We start from the raw sequence: 17828 nt of genomic DNA on the forward strand, positions 1-17828 counted from the left end.
TATGACATTAGTGAGTCATATCCTATAACTTACAGGATATTAAGTATGAGAGGTGTTTTTGGTTTTGTTTTCCTGCATTCAAATTTCCATGACGTTTAAAATAGTATTTTTGGCAATTTTTCAGATGGATGGGTCTGAATTAATAGATAAAAAGGGACCAAAGAATGAATGTACCAGAGATGAATGAATGATGAGCTCAGCCTGGGAAGCCTTATCCTGTCCCCAAGTAATGCTAGAATGCACATTTCAGGTGGATGTTACTCACACACTTGATACGCTAACAATGTTAAATGAAAAATAAAACACCAATAACATCATTTTCTTCCATTTGCTGAGCAAATCTTTCCATTAAATAGAATAAATACCCTACTTCAAATATATTTCACACTCCATTGTTGCTTTCCTTGTGTAATTAAAATGTGGAAGGTAGTTGATTTGGGGAGGGAATACCTACATTAAAAATACTCCTTAATAATCAAATTCAAGCACTCATCTCATTTATGATCTGTCTACCTCAATAAATCAACCAATACTTCATTTTAAAAGCCATATAAAGCTCTATTAACCCATCTTTATACATTTCAATTTAAAGTGTCCGTCTACTCATAGCAGTGCCCCATTCATTTATTCTATAAGTATACTCTGTCTTGTATGGGATAAGCAACATACATGCTCAGAGCTGTGGGTACAAGACGAAGAGTTCAAGTAACTGCCTTCTGAACTTCACCTCCTAATAGGGGAAATAGTCAGGAAAATAAATAGAGTCAGTGTGTGTGTGTGTCCTGCTGTCTGACACCAGGTAAAGCCAAACACAGAGGAGGGAGTGCAGGTTCAAGCTGAGAGGACTTCAGAGAAAGAATGAGAAGAAAGCAGAACTTGGCATAACACACACACACACACACACACACACACACACACACACACACACATCCATGGGTAAAAGATCAAATGTAGGTAAGATTTTCAACTCTGACCTTGATAAGGGCAAGGGTATCCATACCCTGCTGTTCAAGTGGCAGGTCTGTACAAACAGGTGATCTTGGCTTCCCAAACCACGGTGGCTTAGGGTTTGTTTCTATGGACATGCAAGCCAGACTCCCTGGGACATGCAAGGCCTACTGGGGCAGAACAGTTCTTTTGGATGTCACTGGAACAATAACGAGCAACTTTGACAGGGAGAGGTGAAGGCTAAAGGGAAATGCTTCTCATAGGGGGACATCAAAGTCTGATGCAAACTGAAGTCACAAGTATGCAGAAAATATAGACGGACACAGAATCTACCAGTAGCATGGGGAAGAGTGGAGAAAACCATGCCTTACATAAGTCTCCTAAGGCAAGTCTGATGGCTTTGATCTAGGAAAGCCAGCAGGGGGGCATATCTGAAGAAACCAACGTCCTACTGATGGGACGCTTGACCAACTTCCATTGGCATCCTGAATCCCCAAATGATAGACTCCTCTTTCCTTCCCACTGATGTGTATCCTCATTCCCCTCTGCTTGAGTTAGTTTGACTAGGTCACAGTTCTGTGAGCCTTCCCAAAACAGATGAGGTGTCAAAGGCTTGAGTTATGGAAGGTACTGGCCATTCTTCCTGGCTTTTCCTGTTTTACAATGTGTCCAATTTACAAGTATTAGAATGCCTTCTTCTGACCCTCAGTGGATCTTTATCTTACTTTAGAGTAAATAAATCATGTTTTAGACATCACACTGAACAAATTCAATTTGTCTTCATGAAAAATAGCCCTTGGAAAATGGGCACCATTGTGTACTGATTAAGACTGTAGTCTGAGCCAGACTCTCTGAAAGCCTAACCTAGCTTTGCCATTCACCGGACTGTGTGACCTTGGCTGAGTGACTGTACTTCAAGCCTATTACACCTGGATAATACTGGTGCCTGTCTCTTAGAGCTTTTATGAATATTATGGGAAAATTATGAAGTAAATTATATACAAATTTGTATTATATAAATAGATATTCATGCATACATGATCAGCAAAACTTATGGTCTGGAGTCTGTAATTTTGGTCAACAAAGAGACACTCAGAAGAGCCATACACTACCATTATATAACATTACTGCGTACTTGGTTTTGGTGTTATTTCTGTGTATGCACAAGTGGGAAATTTACAATGACTGAACACACACTGAAAGCTGGCTCTATATAAACCACTGGGATGAAGCTAAAAATTGATAGAATATAATCTTTGTGCCAGAGAAATTCCCAGGGCAAATGGAGGCCTGGATTCAGGTCAGAAGGCTTCATGACCCACCTTAATTCTATCATCTGTAAAATGAGGGTGTCTGACCAAGAGATTCCCATGGTTTCCTTTTCATCTAGTTTTACATTTACTGGGGCAAGAGATCATGGCAGCTATCAATGACTCCTCTACCTTTTCAGTTTTGCTACTTAATAAGCACTGTGCTCAGTGACGGTGTATAAAATGGGTGATCAATACTGTACTATTTGGAAGGTCTTCAAGGCTATGATCTTAGGATTTGGCTTCTAAAATGTGTTGGCAGAAGTAAGAGTCTTCCATAGACTGACACTTCACACGCTAAGGCAAATAGCAAAGTACAGAATTGAAATATCCAAGCAGGAATCTACCTTGAAAGACACAGGGGTTAAAACCTGAGTTCTGAGGAGAAAGGTTATACAGACCATGGTTAGTCATCAATCCCTGATATTCAGGCTGAGGCTTTCTTCATTGTTCCCCAGGATATCAAACTCACTAACAGACCAGGAGCTGCAGTCAATTAGCTTGCATTCAAATTACTATTCTGCCATCTCAAACCAAGTTATTGAATCACTCTCTCCTTTTAAAGTCTGTGATAGTCTGTGCTTTAGTTTGCTCTCTATTGCCTTGATTAATAGCATATCAAAAGCAACTGGGGAAATAAGGTGTTCTATTTATGTATGTATGTATGTATGTATGTATGTATGTATTTTTTTAGCTTATACTTCCACCTCACAGTTCATCATTGGGAGAAGTCAGGGCAGGACCTAAAGCAGTAACTCAAGAAAGGGCCATGGAGAAACACTGCTTATGGTTTTCTCTCCATGGCTAGTTCAGTCTGCTTTTTCATACAAGGCAGGACCACCTGCTCAGGGATGGCACTATCCACAGTGGACTGGACCTCTCACATCAGTCATCAATCAAAAGAATAAACACAAGCTTGTCTATGGGCCAGTTCAATAGAGACATTTTCTCAACTGAAGTTCCTTCTTCCCAGATGGCCCTGACTTATGCCAAGTTAACAAAAAAATTCTAAGATAGTCTAACTTGAAGAGGTTATAGCTTATAAGTTAGGTTCTATTTTTGAATGGCAGGAGAATCATGGAATAGATGGAGCCCGCAAAAAGACAAAAAACAAAAAACAACTATGATGATGGCATTAAACAAACATAAAGTATTTCTCCATCAGGCTGTACTCTAAACACTACCCCTACTACCTCTTACAATGGTCACAACAATTCTGTGAGGTATGTCCTGGTGTGACCTCTGACAAATAGCAGTACAGAGGAGTTTTGGAATGCATGAAAGGCCACATGGTAAATGGTAGAAGCAAGAACTATAATTAGAATGTTGCTTTGAGAGCCCGAAACCTCAACAACTACACTATTGTGTGGAGCCTCTTATGACATTCCGTTGTCAGCACTGAGCCTTCCTTTGTGATAAATGCTGCTGCTCATGCTTAACTCACTATTGCATGAGGACAGGACCCTCAAGTTAACATACAGCACACGAGCTGGTCACTTTAGCACAAGGTGAGTGAAAGTGCGGACAGTACTCAGAGAAGGTCATCCACTGCCTGTGCCAATCATGTGAAGTAAGGAGCGAACTTTGCCAACTGCCAAATCTAAGCAGAAAATGCCACAGGATACCTTAGATGGCAAAGGAAACTGTGACACCAGAGAGCAAAGACAGATGAAGGAGCCAGTTCAGAAGATTCAGAATCTGACTGAAGAGCCATATCACAAAACAACTGGGGAGAGAGGGTCCTATACAGTGGATTTTGAGGTCAAACATCCCTTTTGGACTCACTAGCCATACATCTTTCACTGAGTCTCTTAACTTCTCTGAAGCATCGCTTTTTTTTATTACAAAGGATTGTGGGTTCCTTTTTATTATAGAGATTAAAACTATTTCATTTATATAATTGTTTTGGAAATTTGATGAAAACATTTAAATGTTATGAACAGTGCCTAGGAAAGAGTAGACACTAGAAATATCAGTTTTCTTTTATAGCACAGCATGCTTAATGAAGAGTGTCTGGTTTCTGAGTGTATTAATATTGGAAAAGCATGTACTTTCCAAAGTAGAGGAGATTGAGAATGGTAGTCAGATTCTCTTGACCAGTCACAGGCACTAGGGTATTCTGCCACAATCATAGGAAAGTAAAATTAGTTGTCTTTGGATTTATTTCTAAACAAGGAAAACTCATTTGTCAGTTCAGGTTGTTATAGCAACAGTTCTTCCACAGACTTTGCAACCTTAGGTTGAGCAGAACACAACTCTGACATCAAATCAAACATCGACAGTGTTCAGTGTTGGATAAATTGCCAAGTCCTTAGAAATGTCACCAACTTCTTAGTTTGTTGTATTCTGGGTGTTTGATTATAATGTAAAATTTTTCGAACCCCTAATTTTTGAACAAGCGTATTCAAGCATATAAAATAACCACTCTTTTCGATTGATAATGTTTAAAAGCTCTTTATAAAATGGCACACTGACACCTTGTTGATTCCTGCTGCTCACTCATCTCCTGTCCTCCAGTAGAACATTGATTATACCTCGCTCTATTTTTGTAAGATCTTCATTGTCAGTAAATTACTATTTGTGACATAGAATTATAATTCTAAGAGAATATATTTTATGCTGTGACTGGTAGATAAAATATACTTTTAACTTGCAGGGCAAGACCAATTTTCTAATACTTGAGTTCTATTTGTTCAAATGCATTACTGTTATAAAGCACCAATTATGACTAATAGTGGAATTATTCTCGCTGCAGTAAGTACTTGGTGTGGTAAAGCTTTAAGTACTCTGAAATGTGGCACTCAATTTAGTTAACTACAGGAAATAGTTGATTTCATATAGATTATTACCTTAATGTCACACTGCTCTCCAAGCTCACATGTGCCCAGGGTATGTGGTGTTCTCTATATATTTGTATTCACTTCTATGAATCTTGTTACATGAAGCATTCTCTACAAGTCATATTTGCTTAATATTGATGTTATCAAATCTTGAGCTCTTTCTTTCCACCATAATCCCTAAATCTCTCCCATTTTAGAGCTGGGTGTCAGACCAGATGAAAATGACAAAAATGGGGGGATAGAGAGGTTAGCCTCCAGCAGCACAGGAGGACTTGGGTCCTCAGCTAAGCTCCATTGTAGAAGTCACAAACTATCATGCTTTCAGAGCCCAACCATCCGGCTCTCTCATTAGCCACAAACAGAAATTCTTCCAAATTATCTTTTTACCCCTCAACCCTGACATATCAACGAATAGGCAAGGTTTATAAGTTCTACCCTTTAAATGTCTTTGAGTTATTGCTCTATGCTATACCTATGTGCTTGTCTTTTTCATCTTTAATGCTGTAGTGTAAAAGCTGTTTCAGTTTATACATTTTTACAAGTTAAATTTAAGAACACTATGGCAAATGCAGGTCAATAAAGGTCAATTGTAATCACCTGGTCTTCAAACCAAACCAAACAGGGTAAAAGCCACCTCTCACACATAAATTGCTAGAAACTTTCTCTACCCCATCGCATCCTCACTTGCAAGCTCTAGATACAATCTGGTTGTGCCCTTCTCTTTACTTAGGCATTGCTCTAAATCTTGCTTGTCCATAAAGAACACCAAAGTCAGCTGGAAGTGGTGGTGCACACCTTTAATCCCAGCACTCTGGCAGAAGCAGGTGGATCTCTACGAGTTCAAGGCCAGCCTAGTCTACAAAGCGAGTTCCATGACAGCTAGGAATGTAACACAGAGAAACCCTGTGTGTGTGTGTGGGGGGGGAACAAAAAAAAAACATCAAAGTCCAAATGTATGTATTGAGTACCAGCTACAAACAGATCACAATGTGTTCCAACACATGACCTGGGACTCACAGCAGCCACATGGAAATTTACCAATGTTGCATTCCAAAGTTGATGTTGGAATACAGGAGGCAATTCTGCATTCTATAAAGAAACTGAGACATTTTCCTTCAAGACAGAGCTATGGAACACTAGGGCAACTTTTGATTATATATTTCTGAAATTTAACTGTGGGTATTGATGAATGGTCCATTCTTAAGCCTGCAGCAGTATCTCTAGCCTTGGTTTGAGATACCACATTTAACACCAGTGCCAACGAACACCACTATGAGTGATTGACAAAGGCACACAGAGAAAGTATGCATAAAAATCTAACACATGCAAGCACTTGTCCTCTGGAGAGGTAAATACAACATGCTATGCATAAAAGCAGCCACAAAGCATCAAGGTGTGTCATTTCCAGATAGTAAAGATGGAGAAAAAAAAAAAAAAACAACAGACCAACTAGCAGATGCAGCCTGAGCAAGCCAAGCACAAACATGAATTTTGTGATTCAAAAACAACATAAATATCAATGTTCACACTTGGGATTTTCCCAGGAAAACCTCACCATTTCACTTTGTTTGTATGACTCCATTTCTTTATCAATAAGGAGTTGTTTAATTGCCTGTCCATTAACTTTTGACATCAGAAGGAGAAAATGTATTCCCAGGGCAGCAGATTAGCATCTGTGACCTTCTCATTAGTAAGTTAATGATATTGATTCTACAGACTCAAATCACTAAATTAAGAAGACCTCAGAATACACACATGTTATTTTGCAACAGTCTTCTTTTCACTTGAATTTCAACAAGTCAATTCCTGATCTATATAATGCCCTGAGCACCAGAAATAAGACTGTTATCAAAACATACATATCTCTTTAAAACAAAACAAGGAAATACAGCTTGTCTCCTCTCGTTTCCATCTAACCTCATGCAATAGCAGAAAAGATTTCCCTCCCTCAACTAGAGACTTCCAGTGAGCCACAGTGATGGACAAACAGGTGTAATTTGCCTGCTATCACTCTGAGATGATTCTTGAAGCACAACTGTACTTATACATTTCAACTCTTGCCTGATGAAAGGATTCATTGTTGCTACTAAAATTGGTGAAAACGAGTACTTTCATTTTATTCTCTACTTCCTTCTGAATTATTTCCTTAAGTGGTCAAAGACTATAGGATGCGGAAGCATTATCATGGTGGAGGGAAGGCATACAAGATATCTTAATTGACAGAAATGACTCTAAATTTGGATTCTCAGCTGGAGAAGGACTGAAATTAAACAGAAGTTGGTATTCATTCTCAAGCTGAACAGAAATTCACTTGAACTTAAATGCCAGGCCATAGGATACCACTTTCCCACATTCTTTTGCTGTCTTGCTCCATGTTTCCCTTTCCCTTAGTGAGAACTAATGTATTTATACAGTTTTACTTACAATTGTGAAGTTCATGACTTTGAGAATCCAGATGGTCATGGCCAAGTTCACCAGTATTAAAATCATGAGGAGCAGGACAAAGAAATACAGGCATCTTTTCCTCCAGCCGTAAATCCCCACTTTGTATATGTGTGGCCCCTCTGAGCTGGGCATGGTGCTCCTGTGGTGTGAGTACTGTTCCTGAGGCATCTGAAATGAACCAGGCACAGAGAAGCACTCACATTAAAACACTGAGAGATGGAAGAAAAAAGCAGAGGCATCAACTGATGAAGAGATACGGCTGGCAGCTGGCTGTACATTCCCACCTTCCTGACAACTCTAAAAGTCTGTTTCCTCTGGACCAAATTGGCTCTTTCAGGTGCTCAATTCAGTCCCCTTATTTGATGCAACCTTCTTTTTTGGTGTGTGTATAAGATACCCACACATCTCTGAAGGAAAGATGCCCTGGAAACCATTTTCCAAAGAACTATTAGAATCCCAACTGTGTTTGGAAGGAGATATTCAGAGGGCCACCAAAGCCCTGGGGTACAATGTTGAATGAGTCTGAGCAAATAAATTAACCCCAACACTGCATATGTGTACCACAGAAATGACTACTCAATTTACTTTGAGAGTTAAAAACAAAAGTCTCAAAAGCAACAATTTTGCCTGCAATAGCTGATACTGAGACCTTTTCCCTATTTGAAGTTAAAAAGAGGCTTGTGGACATTTCAGATGATTGCTAAACCTTCACCCAAAATAGTGACAATGTCCTCCTCTACTGTGTGCTAATTTCCACTGTACCTGAACTGCCAGCCAAGACTAATTCTGTGCTATAAGATGATCTCACTATAACTCTCCTATAGATCACAGAGTATCATAGGGGATAGGGCCACAGCAGAGTCATCACTCACTGGTATTTTTACACATGAAGATCAATGAGAATTAAAAAGAATGCCCTGGAAACCTGGAGGATATGAGGCTTTATTTTCTATTTAATCATTCTGTGAAGTAAGGAAACATTCACAGAGTTTTAGAGTCATATCTGTAAGGTCCCTTGATTTCAATCTGCTAATTTTCAAAAATACCTGAGTGGGGATTAGAGAAGTTAACCTTCTGCAGTTGACTATAAGACTTCTGTTACAGCAAGGAGATAAATGACATAGGAATCTTGGCATATGAATCTTGCAGTTCTGACCAGTGAGACACTCTGGAGGTAAGTGCAGGGAAACTAATGATGCTGCATCTCACTTCGGGTGTTTCTCTGTGAGTCACCACAACAAAGAGTATCACTATTTATTTAGGTATGAAATGATCACTTGTTGGAAAGATATGCTCAATAAACATAACAGGGTGATATAGATACCAAGAGTTTTAATACATAGTAATAAGTTGAAAGAATGCAGTGATTACTTTGAAGAGGAACTCCTAGTTATAGACATACACATCAGAGTCAGTGGTGGTGCTATTCTAAAGGCATCTACAATCTTTTTAATTAAATAAAAATAACAGATTGTGTACCCAATAACCAGTAACACCATAGCCTACCCCATTGCCCTATAGGTAGACAAGCCTGAATGCTATTGGTCTAGAATATCCTCACTCAACCTCAACTAAGCATCAAAATCCAAAAGAAACCTAATGGTTACAATTACTGGTATCCAGTGTTAGAATCTGGGGCTCAGGGAGACCACTGTAAAAATGCTGCCCAGGGGATTCTAAACATTTTAATGCATCTGAATACATAGCTTCCCCTTGAAAACCTCTTTTCATAGTATAACTATGTTCAGAAAAAAATCTTGTAACTATCATGTTAAAAACAAGAAAGCAGAGCCCCTTGGATCATCTTCAAAAAACACTTAGGGTCCCAGGAAGCAGTGAATTTTTGTCCAACGCAATTATTGATTGGCCAGAGATTTCAAAGCCCTGTCAAATCATAAGGTTAGAATCCAGATCTTTTGCTGTATAGCTTAATGGCCTTCTCTGATTGGTATTGGGGCCTTTTATTCCCACCACACTCCCAAATCTTCAGTTTCCAACTCTGTAAAATCAATCAAGAGCAGGAAAGGCAGGGGGGAACTTCCTTGGTGAGGTTATAGTGGAAGGCACTACGAAGCAAACTAAAGTTACTACTGTAACTCATATGAATAACCCTGTACCAAGTGGGGAACTCACATAGGCTGAGGGTGCTATTTTTTCAACAATCCAAATATATTGAATTGCTAAAAACAAATAGGCAAGACAATCTTGAGTCCATCTTTCTTTTCGTTCTTTCTTAGAAAAATAATTACAGTCAAATGAATGAAGTTGAAGATTTAAGTCCTCCCTAGGACAGTCTCCTTTGAACAACCTTGAAGAGGCCCCAATACTGTGAGAACACAGTCAAATACTCCTATGGAGCTGATCATAAAGGATATTGTCAATGGAACTCATTAGACACTGTCTTTCTCTACTCTGGTTTCCTTTCCCATTGGGGCTTTGGAGGACTTACAAGTATCTTGAAGATTCAGTGAAGAGGAAACTGAACTAAGAGCTCATACACCTGGTACAGAATATATTTACATGGCTTGTAGCATCCACACAGGTACATCATTGATGGCTCTCCTGCTGTTGGAGTGTGTTTTGGAGATGTTTGTTTCAACCTATGGCATCATCAACCCACTGAACATGGGAACATGACAGTATTGACCCAAAAGGACACACTGTAGGTAAAGTGACCCATAGTGGGCAGCACGAATATGTGGAGGGTAAAGAAGAGGTATGCCAGCAGCAATGGGAAATTTTCACATGAGTAAAAATTTAAATCTACAAGTCAATTGTCATGGACACCTAGTCAAAACAAAAATTCTCTACTCTCATGAAAAATACTGAATTCACTACATATAATTACACTCTATTTTTCCTTTTGTACAGATATTACAGAAAATAAAATTAATTACAATACTTGTGTCTGCAGGTTATATACAACAGATATTCTTACATAGAATTGTAAGCTTTACATATCATGACCATCAATAATTAAAATTTTCTGTCAAAACTATCATGGGAGACAATTACCTTCCTATCTACACACACTATCTTACCTGAACACAAAATTACAGTGGTAAACAGTTGTCAACTTAAAACTGTGACCACAAAGTATTGATATGACACAGTTGATTATTAATCATTTTATCCTAGTTTTTACAATATTACCTTTTAAAAACCAATGATTTATTTCTTTTTCTCATAATTACACATTAATGTCTTTAACATAAGTTTGTTCTAAGTTTAAGACTTTATTTTTTCTAAAAAAAAAAAAAAGTCACTAAACTGTTCATTTAAGCTTCTACACTCACACATCTAAGGTCTTCCCACAGTCTCACTCCTAAAGCACCCCACACATAGCTGAGGCCCAGGCAGCATCACAGATAAGGTTGTCCCATGGATCCAGGGGAGAGACAGTATAAATATCTCATTGGATGAAGTTTCTATGCTTGAGGAAACCTAAGAATCACCCTCAGAAATGTGTGAAAGACAGATTATTTGGTCTCACACCAAGGTATTTTAATACAGGAATTCTGGGGTGTCTCATAAATCCCTATGTTTAGAAAGCCTCAAGCTGATTGTAACACTGATTGGAGCATGCCCTGAAGCATAAACCAAGACTGGACACAGAAACATAACCCAGGTACTGTTATCCACCACCTCCCCCCCAACTCCTCTACCCTGGCTGTTGCCACTGCTTCCCACTGGGCCAACATCTTCCTCTCTTCACTTTCACAATCCCATATGGTTTTTGAGGCATTTCATCCTCGGAGTTTCTTTCATAGCACCCTATTCCACAATTTTATTTAGTTTTAAAATGTATTTTTAAAGGAATGTGGCTATTTTATTGCCATCCTAAATTAATGAGCTGTTAAAGAAACAGATAACTTTAAACAGTTTTAGTGGTGCCTAGCTACTTACCAGATCATCTCCCATACAATTTGCATATACAAATAAAAACCTGGCATGATAGTCATTGTTATTAGGAATTATTATTTAACAGATAGAATAGAAACAAGCAATAGAGTTAATAGAATCAAGGGATAGAGTCTGAACAGCAGTAAATTTAATCATAAGTTCTTCATAGTCTTCTGTGTTTTCTATTTGTTTTCCTATTCTCATTAATGCCCAGGCTTTTCATATCTTCAGTTACTTGTGACAATTTCATCTACAGAAATGGTCTATTAGAAACATCTATCTTCAAATTACATTGGACTTTTATTATTGCTCATTTTCCTTGGGCCTCAAAGTTTTGTGTCCTGCCAAATTCCCTTCCTGCCTGGCATTCATTCCTGTTTTGTTTTGTTTTTATTTTCCTTTTTCTTTTTTTTCTCCTTTTCATTTAGGAGGTTGTGGGCTCAGAGTTTACTCCCTTCCTCTCTGATTGTCTTTCCTAGATATCTTCTCTGCTTCTTTCTTCAAAGATCATGTTATGACTCAATATTCTGTTTCCCTTTAGAGATGAGCACCCAATGTCATCTGTTCGTTTTGTACCTCTATGGAAGTAAAATTGTTTTATCTTCTAACTCCAGTTTCCACATCAAATTTACCTATGTAAGTATTGTTCATCCATTTGTCTGCTCATCAGGTAGTCCTGATGAGTGTTGATCAGATTGCATAAACCCTACTGTATTCTAAAGATATGATCAAGAAGATAAGTCACTCTGCATTCATGAAGCTCACAGTCAGGACAGTGGAGGGATATTGCAGATGTGTAAGGACATGAACAAGATAATATTAAGTGTCTATACCATACAACTAGTGTATGTAAAAAAAGGTATAAAATATCACTTTATAATGACTGACCACGAAAGAACTCTGTCAAGATGTGTTATCTGAGCTGGGACTCAACGGCTAATCTGAGGGTAAGGTGCAGGTAGGATTAAGAAGCATCCTAGGTGGTGGGGTGAAGGCACAGGGAGTACTCTGATGCACAGGCAGTCACGAGTCCGGCTTGAGAGAGTTAAAGCAGAAATGAGCTTGAGATGGGGTTAAAATAGTAGCCGAAGACAGAGGAGACCCTAGTGAGAAGTTTGGGACTACTGAAAAGGCAACAAAACACCACAGTGTATATGAAATCAAAATCCAATCCATAACTTTGCAAAGTATGTAGCAGCGCCTAGACCATAATAGTGATAAAATGGATAGTTGTTGCTTGATGGTGGTTGGAACAAATTTTTCTCCACCTTCTATAATAATCATATATTCAATAACTCTATAAAGGTGAATAGTCCAGACAAACAAATGTTACCCAGCTAAATATGCTTCCTATGACATTTTCTTACATATATGGGGAAAAGATCTTAAGTAGAAGTGTCTTCAAGTAACAGTGTCTTCTAGATATGACAGGACCATTATACTCACAAACTCACAGTGTCTGTAGCTGTCTTCATAAGACTTCAAAAGACCTGCACAGTTAACATTCCAGCATGGATGTGGAGGGGGTCATGAGCCCCTACACCTAGCTGAGGAGATATTGACAGTTCATGACTAGGAGAGGTAGAGACACTTTTCTTTCTTTCTTCTTTGTTTTGTTTTTGGTTTTTGAGACATAGTTTCTCCATACAGCTCTGGCTGTTTGGGAACTTGCTCTGTTGACCAGGTTGGCCTCAAACTCACAGAGATTTGCCTGCCTCTCCCTCCCAAGTGTTGGGATTAAAAGTGTGTGCTATCATTGACCAGTTCAAAGAGTCAGTTTTCTTCATGGGTGTAGCTTGTAGGTCAACTCCACTTCAGTGGATAGCCCCACATACACATGTAGGTGTATGAGCAGCACAAACTGGGTTCAGTGGGTTATTAAAAAGAAGGGAATGAAGTTGAGAGGTGGAGTGTGGTGGTGGATCTTGGAGGATTTAGGAGAGAAGTTGGGTTGAACATAATCAGAATACATCATATGTATATATGAAATTCTCAATGAATATAATATTTAAAAAAGGAATCACAAGGCAGTAGTAGTTTCCATCAGTACTTACAAAACTTCTTTATTCTGTTTCATGGAATCTTTTAACATTATGTGTATTTCTGAATATAGGCTCACCTCTCCTAAGTATTTAAAACATTCTTGAACTCCAATATCATCACAGATGTGCCATTTATTTCTTCCAATAAATGAAGAAATGAAAGTCACAGCAATGTTAAGTAGTGCATATCCTCTAACTGTAAGCCAACAAGCAGCTCTCAAAGGACAAAGAATGGAAACATGTACAGTCTTTGACTTTCCAAAACATGATCACACTAGTGCCAGGAAGGCTTTAATCCAAAGCATTACTCCACACTTTCACGAGGTTATTTTTAGTGTTCACCTGTTTACAAATTCAGTTGAATTAAATGTAACCTATTTCTCAAGTAAAAAGTGCAATAGGGTTATGTTTCCTAGGGAAAAAACAGCAAACTTTCTCTTGCTTTACCATTAGATTGGCATAAATAGCCAATGGTTAATGTTATAATCACCCATAATTTCAAACTAGGTGACTGAATACATGAAGAACTCAAAAGGTTAAATTAAAAACATGTAAAAAAAACCCAAATCAACAACTGGGAAAATGAGATAAACTGACAGTTCTCAAAAAATTAACTACAAGTGACCATTAGATGTGTGAATTTTTTTTCAACTGTTTTAAACATCAGAGAAATAAAACCCAAAAACTACACTGAGATTCTACCTCACTCCAGTCAGAATTATCATTACAAACAATGAAAAACAAATGCTTGGGAGGATGTGGGTGAATGGATCCCTTATACATGACTGCTGGTAATGTGAATTTGTCTAGCCATTGTGGAAATCATTATGATGGTTTAAAATCAAAACTAAAAATAGACTTACTGTAATGTCCAGCTGTGCAAAGGACCCTAAGTCAGCACACTACAAAAATTCCTGCATATTCATGTTTATTATGACACTATCCATAGAGCTAAGTTACAGAATCAGCCTTGGTATTACTCAACAAAGACTGGTTAAAGAAAATGTAAGGACTAGTAGAGTCTGGGCCAACCTTAGAACTTAGATGCTGTAGCCATTGTCCCTCACTTAAGGAAGCTACACAGCTTCACAGTGATGGGTGCACTTCTGTAATAAGACTCAACATCTGTCCAGACACAGGGAGCAAGCACAGGTTAACTGTTGATGCTCCTTCCTTAATATAGTTGGTATCAAGGAATTCCTTATGAAAATCCTTTATTGTCTATCTTACAATCTTTTTCTTTGGTAGATACAGAATGCTGGATAGTTAGTTCTCAGGCAAGAACACACAGCTGACATGCTTGGTGGGTTTACATATGGTGCTTTGTTATTGCCAGACGCCAGTTAATATTTGAGTACCAACAAAGTTCTTTTTAATAAGGAAAACAATCCTTTCCTCCAAAGTGAAAGTGTTACCCATAATACACATATAAGGTCTGACTTCTAATTTGAAATATAAGAATACAATAGGCTTTAGGGGATGGTATTTTAAAAAACAAAATTAATTTTAAAGGTATATTGAGGTGATCAAAGTTCACAGTCATTTTCTTTTCCTTTTTTCTTTCTTCCTCTCTTTTTCTTTCTTTCTTCCTTCCTTCCTTTTCTTTCTGTAGTCATGTAAAATGAAATGGGCCTTGGTTAGCTCTACTAATTAGGAAGAAAGGCACTAGCTAACAGTTTACTTGTTAATTGTGTTTGACTCTGTTGATCATCATACTTCTCAATATCCTCTTCCATAAGGGTGGGTATAGATGTAGGTGGAGAATATGATCAAAATATAACATCTGCTTTGATAGAATCCTGTTTTTGGCAGTACTGGTAGTTGAATCAAGGGTATCATGTACATGAGGTAAGCACTCTCCCATTTATCTACAGCCACAGTCTTTTGAAAGATTAAAAACAAAGCCAGGGTACAAAATGAGAACAGTTCTATTTTGTTATACACCATATGCATTGAAAAACATGAGCAAAACACAGATCTTGCTTCCAATGATGTCCTTGTCCCTATCTTTTTCATAGAAAGAAACAACCCAAAAACTAAAATCAAGCTGAACTTCTAACCACACTATGTACCAGTCACCACAGGTAAATTCTGGAATATAGAGGTCTTTAGAAGGATGAAAATGGTCCTATCTGTGCTTTCATCAACCCCCTAATTAAATGAGAGAGGCAGAGAGCAAACACTCAAGCAGTTGAAACCATAAGAATTAGAATTAGCTGCCAGGAAGAAAGCATGAATGGTCCCCTCACAGAGAACAGAGGCAACCAACCCACTCTGGTCACAGAAGGTCAGTCTGACAAAGTGACAACTGAGGTGAGTACAGGAGAGAAGTAGGTTTCCAAAGAGGTCACAGCAAGTTTCACATTGCTGAACAGCATGTCCAAGGCCTGGACAAGAGTGAGCTCACAGGAGAGAAAGCACCAAATCTATAGAAAAAAGCTAGATGCCAGCATACGCAGCACACACCCATGATAGAGCTAGGGGCAAATGCAGAAATACAAATCACCACATTATCGTATTTGGGAATGAGTATGATGCAAGTCAAGAGAGGTGGGATGTTTGGGTGATATCTCATCTCAAACTTTCTGGTAACATGAAAAAGCAAACCCGAATTACATAATTGTACAACTCCTGATGAGTTTTTATGAATAGCAGGCAGAAGTTCCTGTACAAGCTCATTATAGTGTTTCAAAGCTGATTGTGGCATATGAACCATTTTGGATTATCTTGGCATATGCATAGCCTTCTATTAGCTGTGTTAATTTTGTGCTTTCTGATTTAAAACTATTTGCTATTAAGTGTTTTCATTCAGCTATACAAACATTAGTCTTGGATTATTAATACCTGGCACAACTTTGGCAAATTGTAACAAACTCATCACTTTGAGATTTGATGTAATAATCAACTTTTTTTTCACATAAAATTCATTCAGGAAAGCCAATGACTATTTACAGCCTAAGAATGACATTTTCCTTTAAAATGAATATTTAGGTTAATTTAAAAGTCAGGAATTCTACATTTTAGCTTCCTGAGAATTGGAATCTATAAATTCTAAGCAACTTTTATTGAAAATTAGACAGATGTGTATGTTTAAAAGAGCAGATATTTAAGAATATGTCATCTAACTTTTAACCTCTCTTGCTTGGAGAAATCACTTTACTGGACTTTTAAAAAAATCATTCCAGAAATGATCAATACATAGAGGGGCCATATTCAATATATATGTTCAAAGCACACACACATTTGAATTTGCCATTTTATGCCAATAAGAGCTAATTTCACAGACTCTTCTAAACTTAAGTTGTCGTACTTATGTAAGCAACAAAAAACATATAGGAATCTATTTATTTACTTATTTAAGATTTTTGAGACAGAATTTCAAATAGCCTAGGCTATTCTTTAGCTCTCTATGTTGACAAGACTAGTCTTGATATCCTGATCCTCCTAAGAACTGCGATTACAAAAACCATCATAGCACTTCCTTTCAAAATTTTACCTTTTAGCAGTTGGGTGGAGGGGACTGGGAAGAGAAGGGGGAAGGGAAACTGTAGTCTGTATGCAAATAAATGAAAAAATGTTATTCAAATTAATAAGTAATATTCTGTGGATTCATGATATATGTGTTTCCTTAGATATGAAAACTGAGGCTATTCTGCATAATTTTCTACTCCTGTGTTTATTTAAAACAATAATTGACAGTTTCTACACTGTGAAGACACCAGGCAACCAGGCTGACTCTGTCACTCTCCCAGAACAATGTGTCTTAGTGGAGAAAACAAAGAAATAGTCATGGTTAATATTGATCATCAATTTGATTCAATTGAGAAACTCTTAACAGATGAGTAAAATGCAACTCTTGGTGTGTCTGTGGAAACTCATTTCCAGAAAGGGCTCATTAAGGGGCGAAGCCCCACCCTGAATGCGGGCAGCACCCAGCACCGTCTTATCCACAGGAGATAGGAGAGACAGGTATTGTCCCTGCTTCCCATTTTTCATGCTGTTCTCCTTTGTCACACTCTCCTGCCATCATGACAGAAACCTCTGAAATCTGGATCCCAAATAAATCTTCCCTGCTTTTAAGTTACGTCTGGAATTCTATCACAACAGAAAGTCTGATACGCAAATAAATATGTAACTTCATCTATATATCATTGGCTATCAACCTCATGAAGGAAATATTGAAGCAGTAGCAGAAGGATGAGGTTTGGGGCTCTGCTTGTGTTGGAGGGCTCCTCCAGGGAAAGCCCTCTGTAATGGAGGGATTGGAGGGAAAAATATGAATGATCAAGTTAATATGCATAAGGACATGGGGGAAATACCCATGGAGAAAACAGAACCAG

The 17828-nt window shown here is 38.1% G+C and overlaps 1 protein-coding gene across 2 annotated transcripts in view; it reads right to left on the reverse strand.

Moving 5' to 3' along the window:
• Sgcd (sarcoglycan delta) overlaps window positions 1-17828 on the reverse strand; it is a 539266-nt gene that overhangs the window by 355183 nt on the left and 166255 nt on the right. For both annotated transcript variants that reach the window (XM_059270397.1, XM_059270396.1), the window contains exon 2: window positions 7523-7711. In XM_059270397.1, the coding sequence (XP_059126380.1) occupies window positions 7523-7711 (189 nt within the window). The remainder of the gene's footprint in view (window positions 1-7522; window positions 7712-17828) is intronic.

The sequence above is a fragment of the Peromyscus eremicus genome, chromosome 8a, assembly GCF_949786415.1.
Source record: "Peromyscus eremicus chromosome 8a, PerEre_H2_v1, whole genome shotgun sequence".
Classification (NCBI taxonomy): domain Eukaryota; kingdom Metazoa; phylum Chordata; class Mammalia; order Rodentia; family Cricetidae; genus Peromyscus; species Peromyscus eremicus.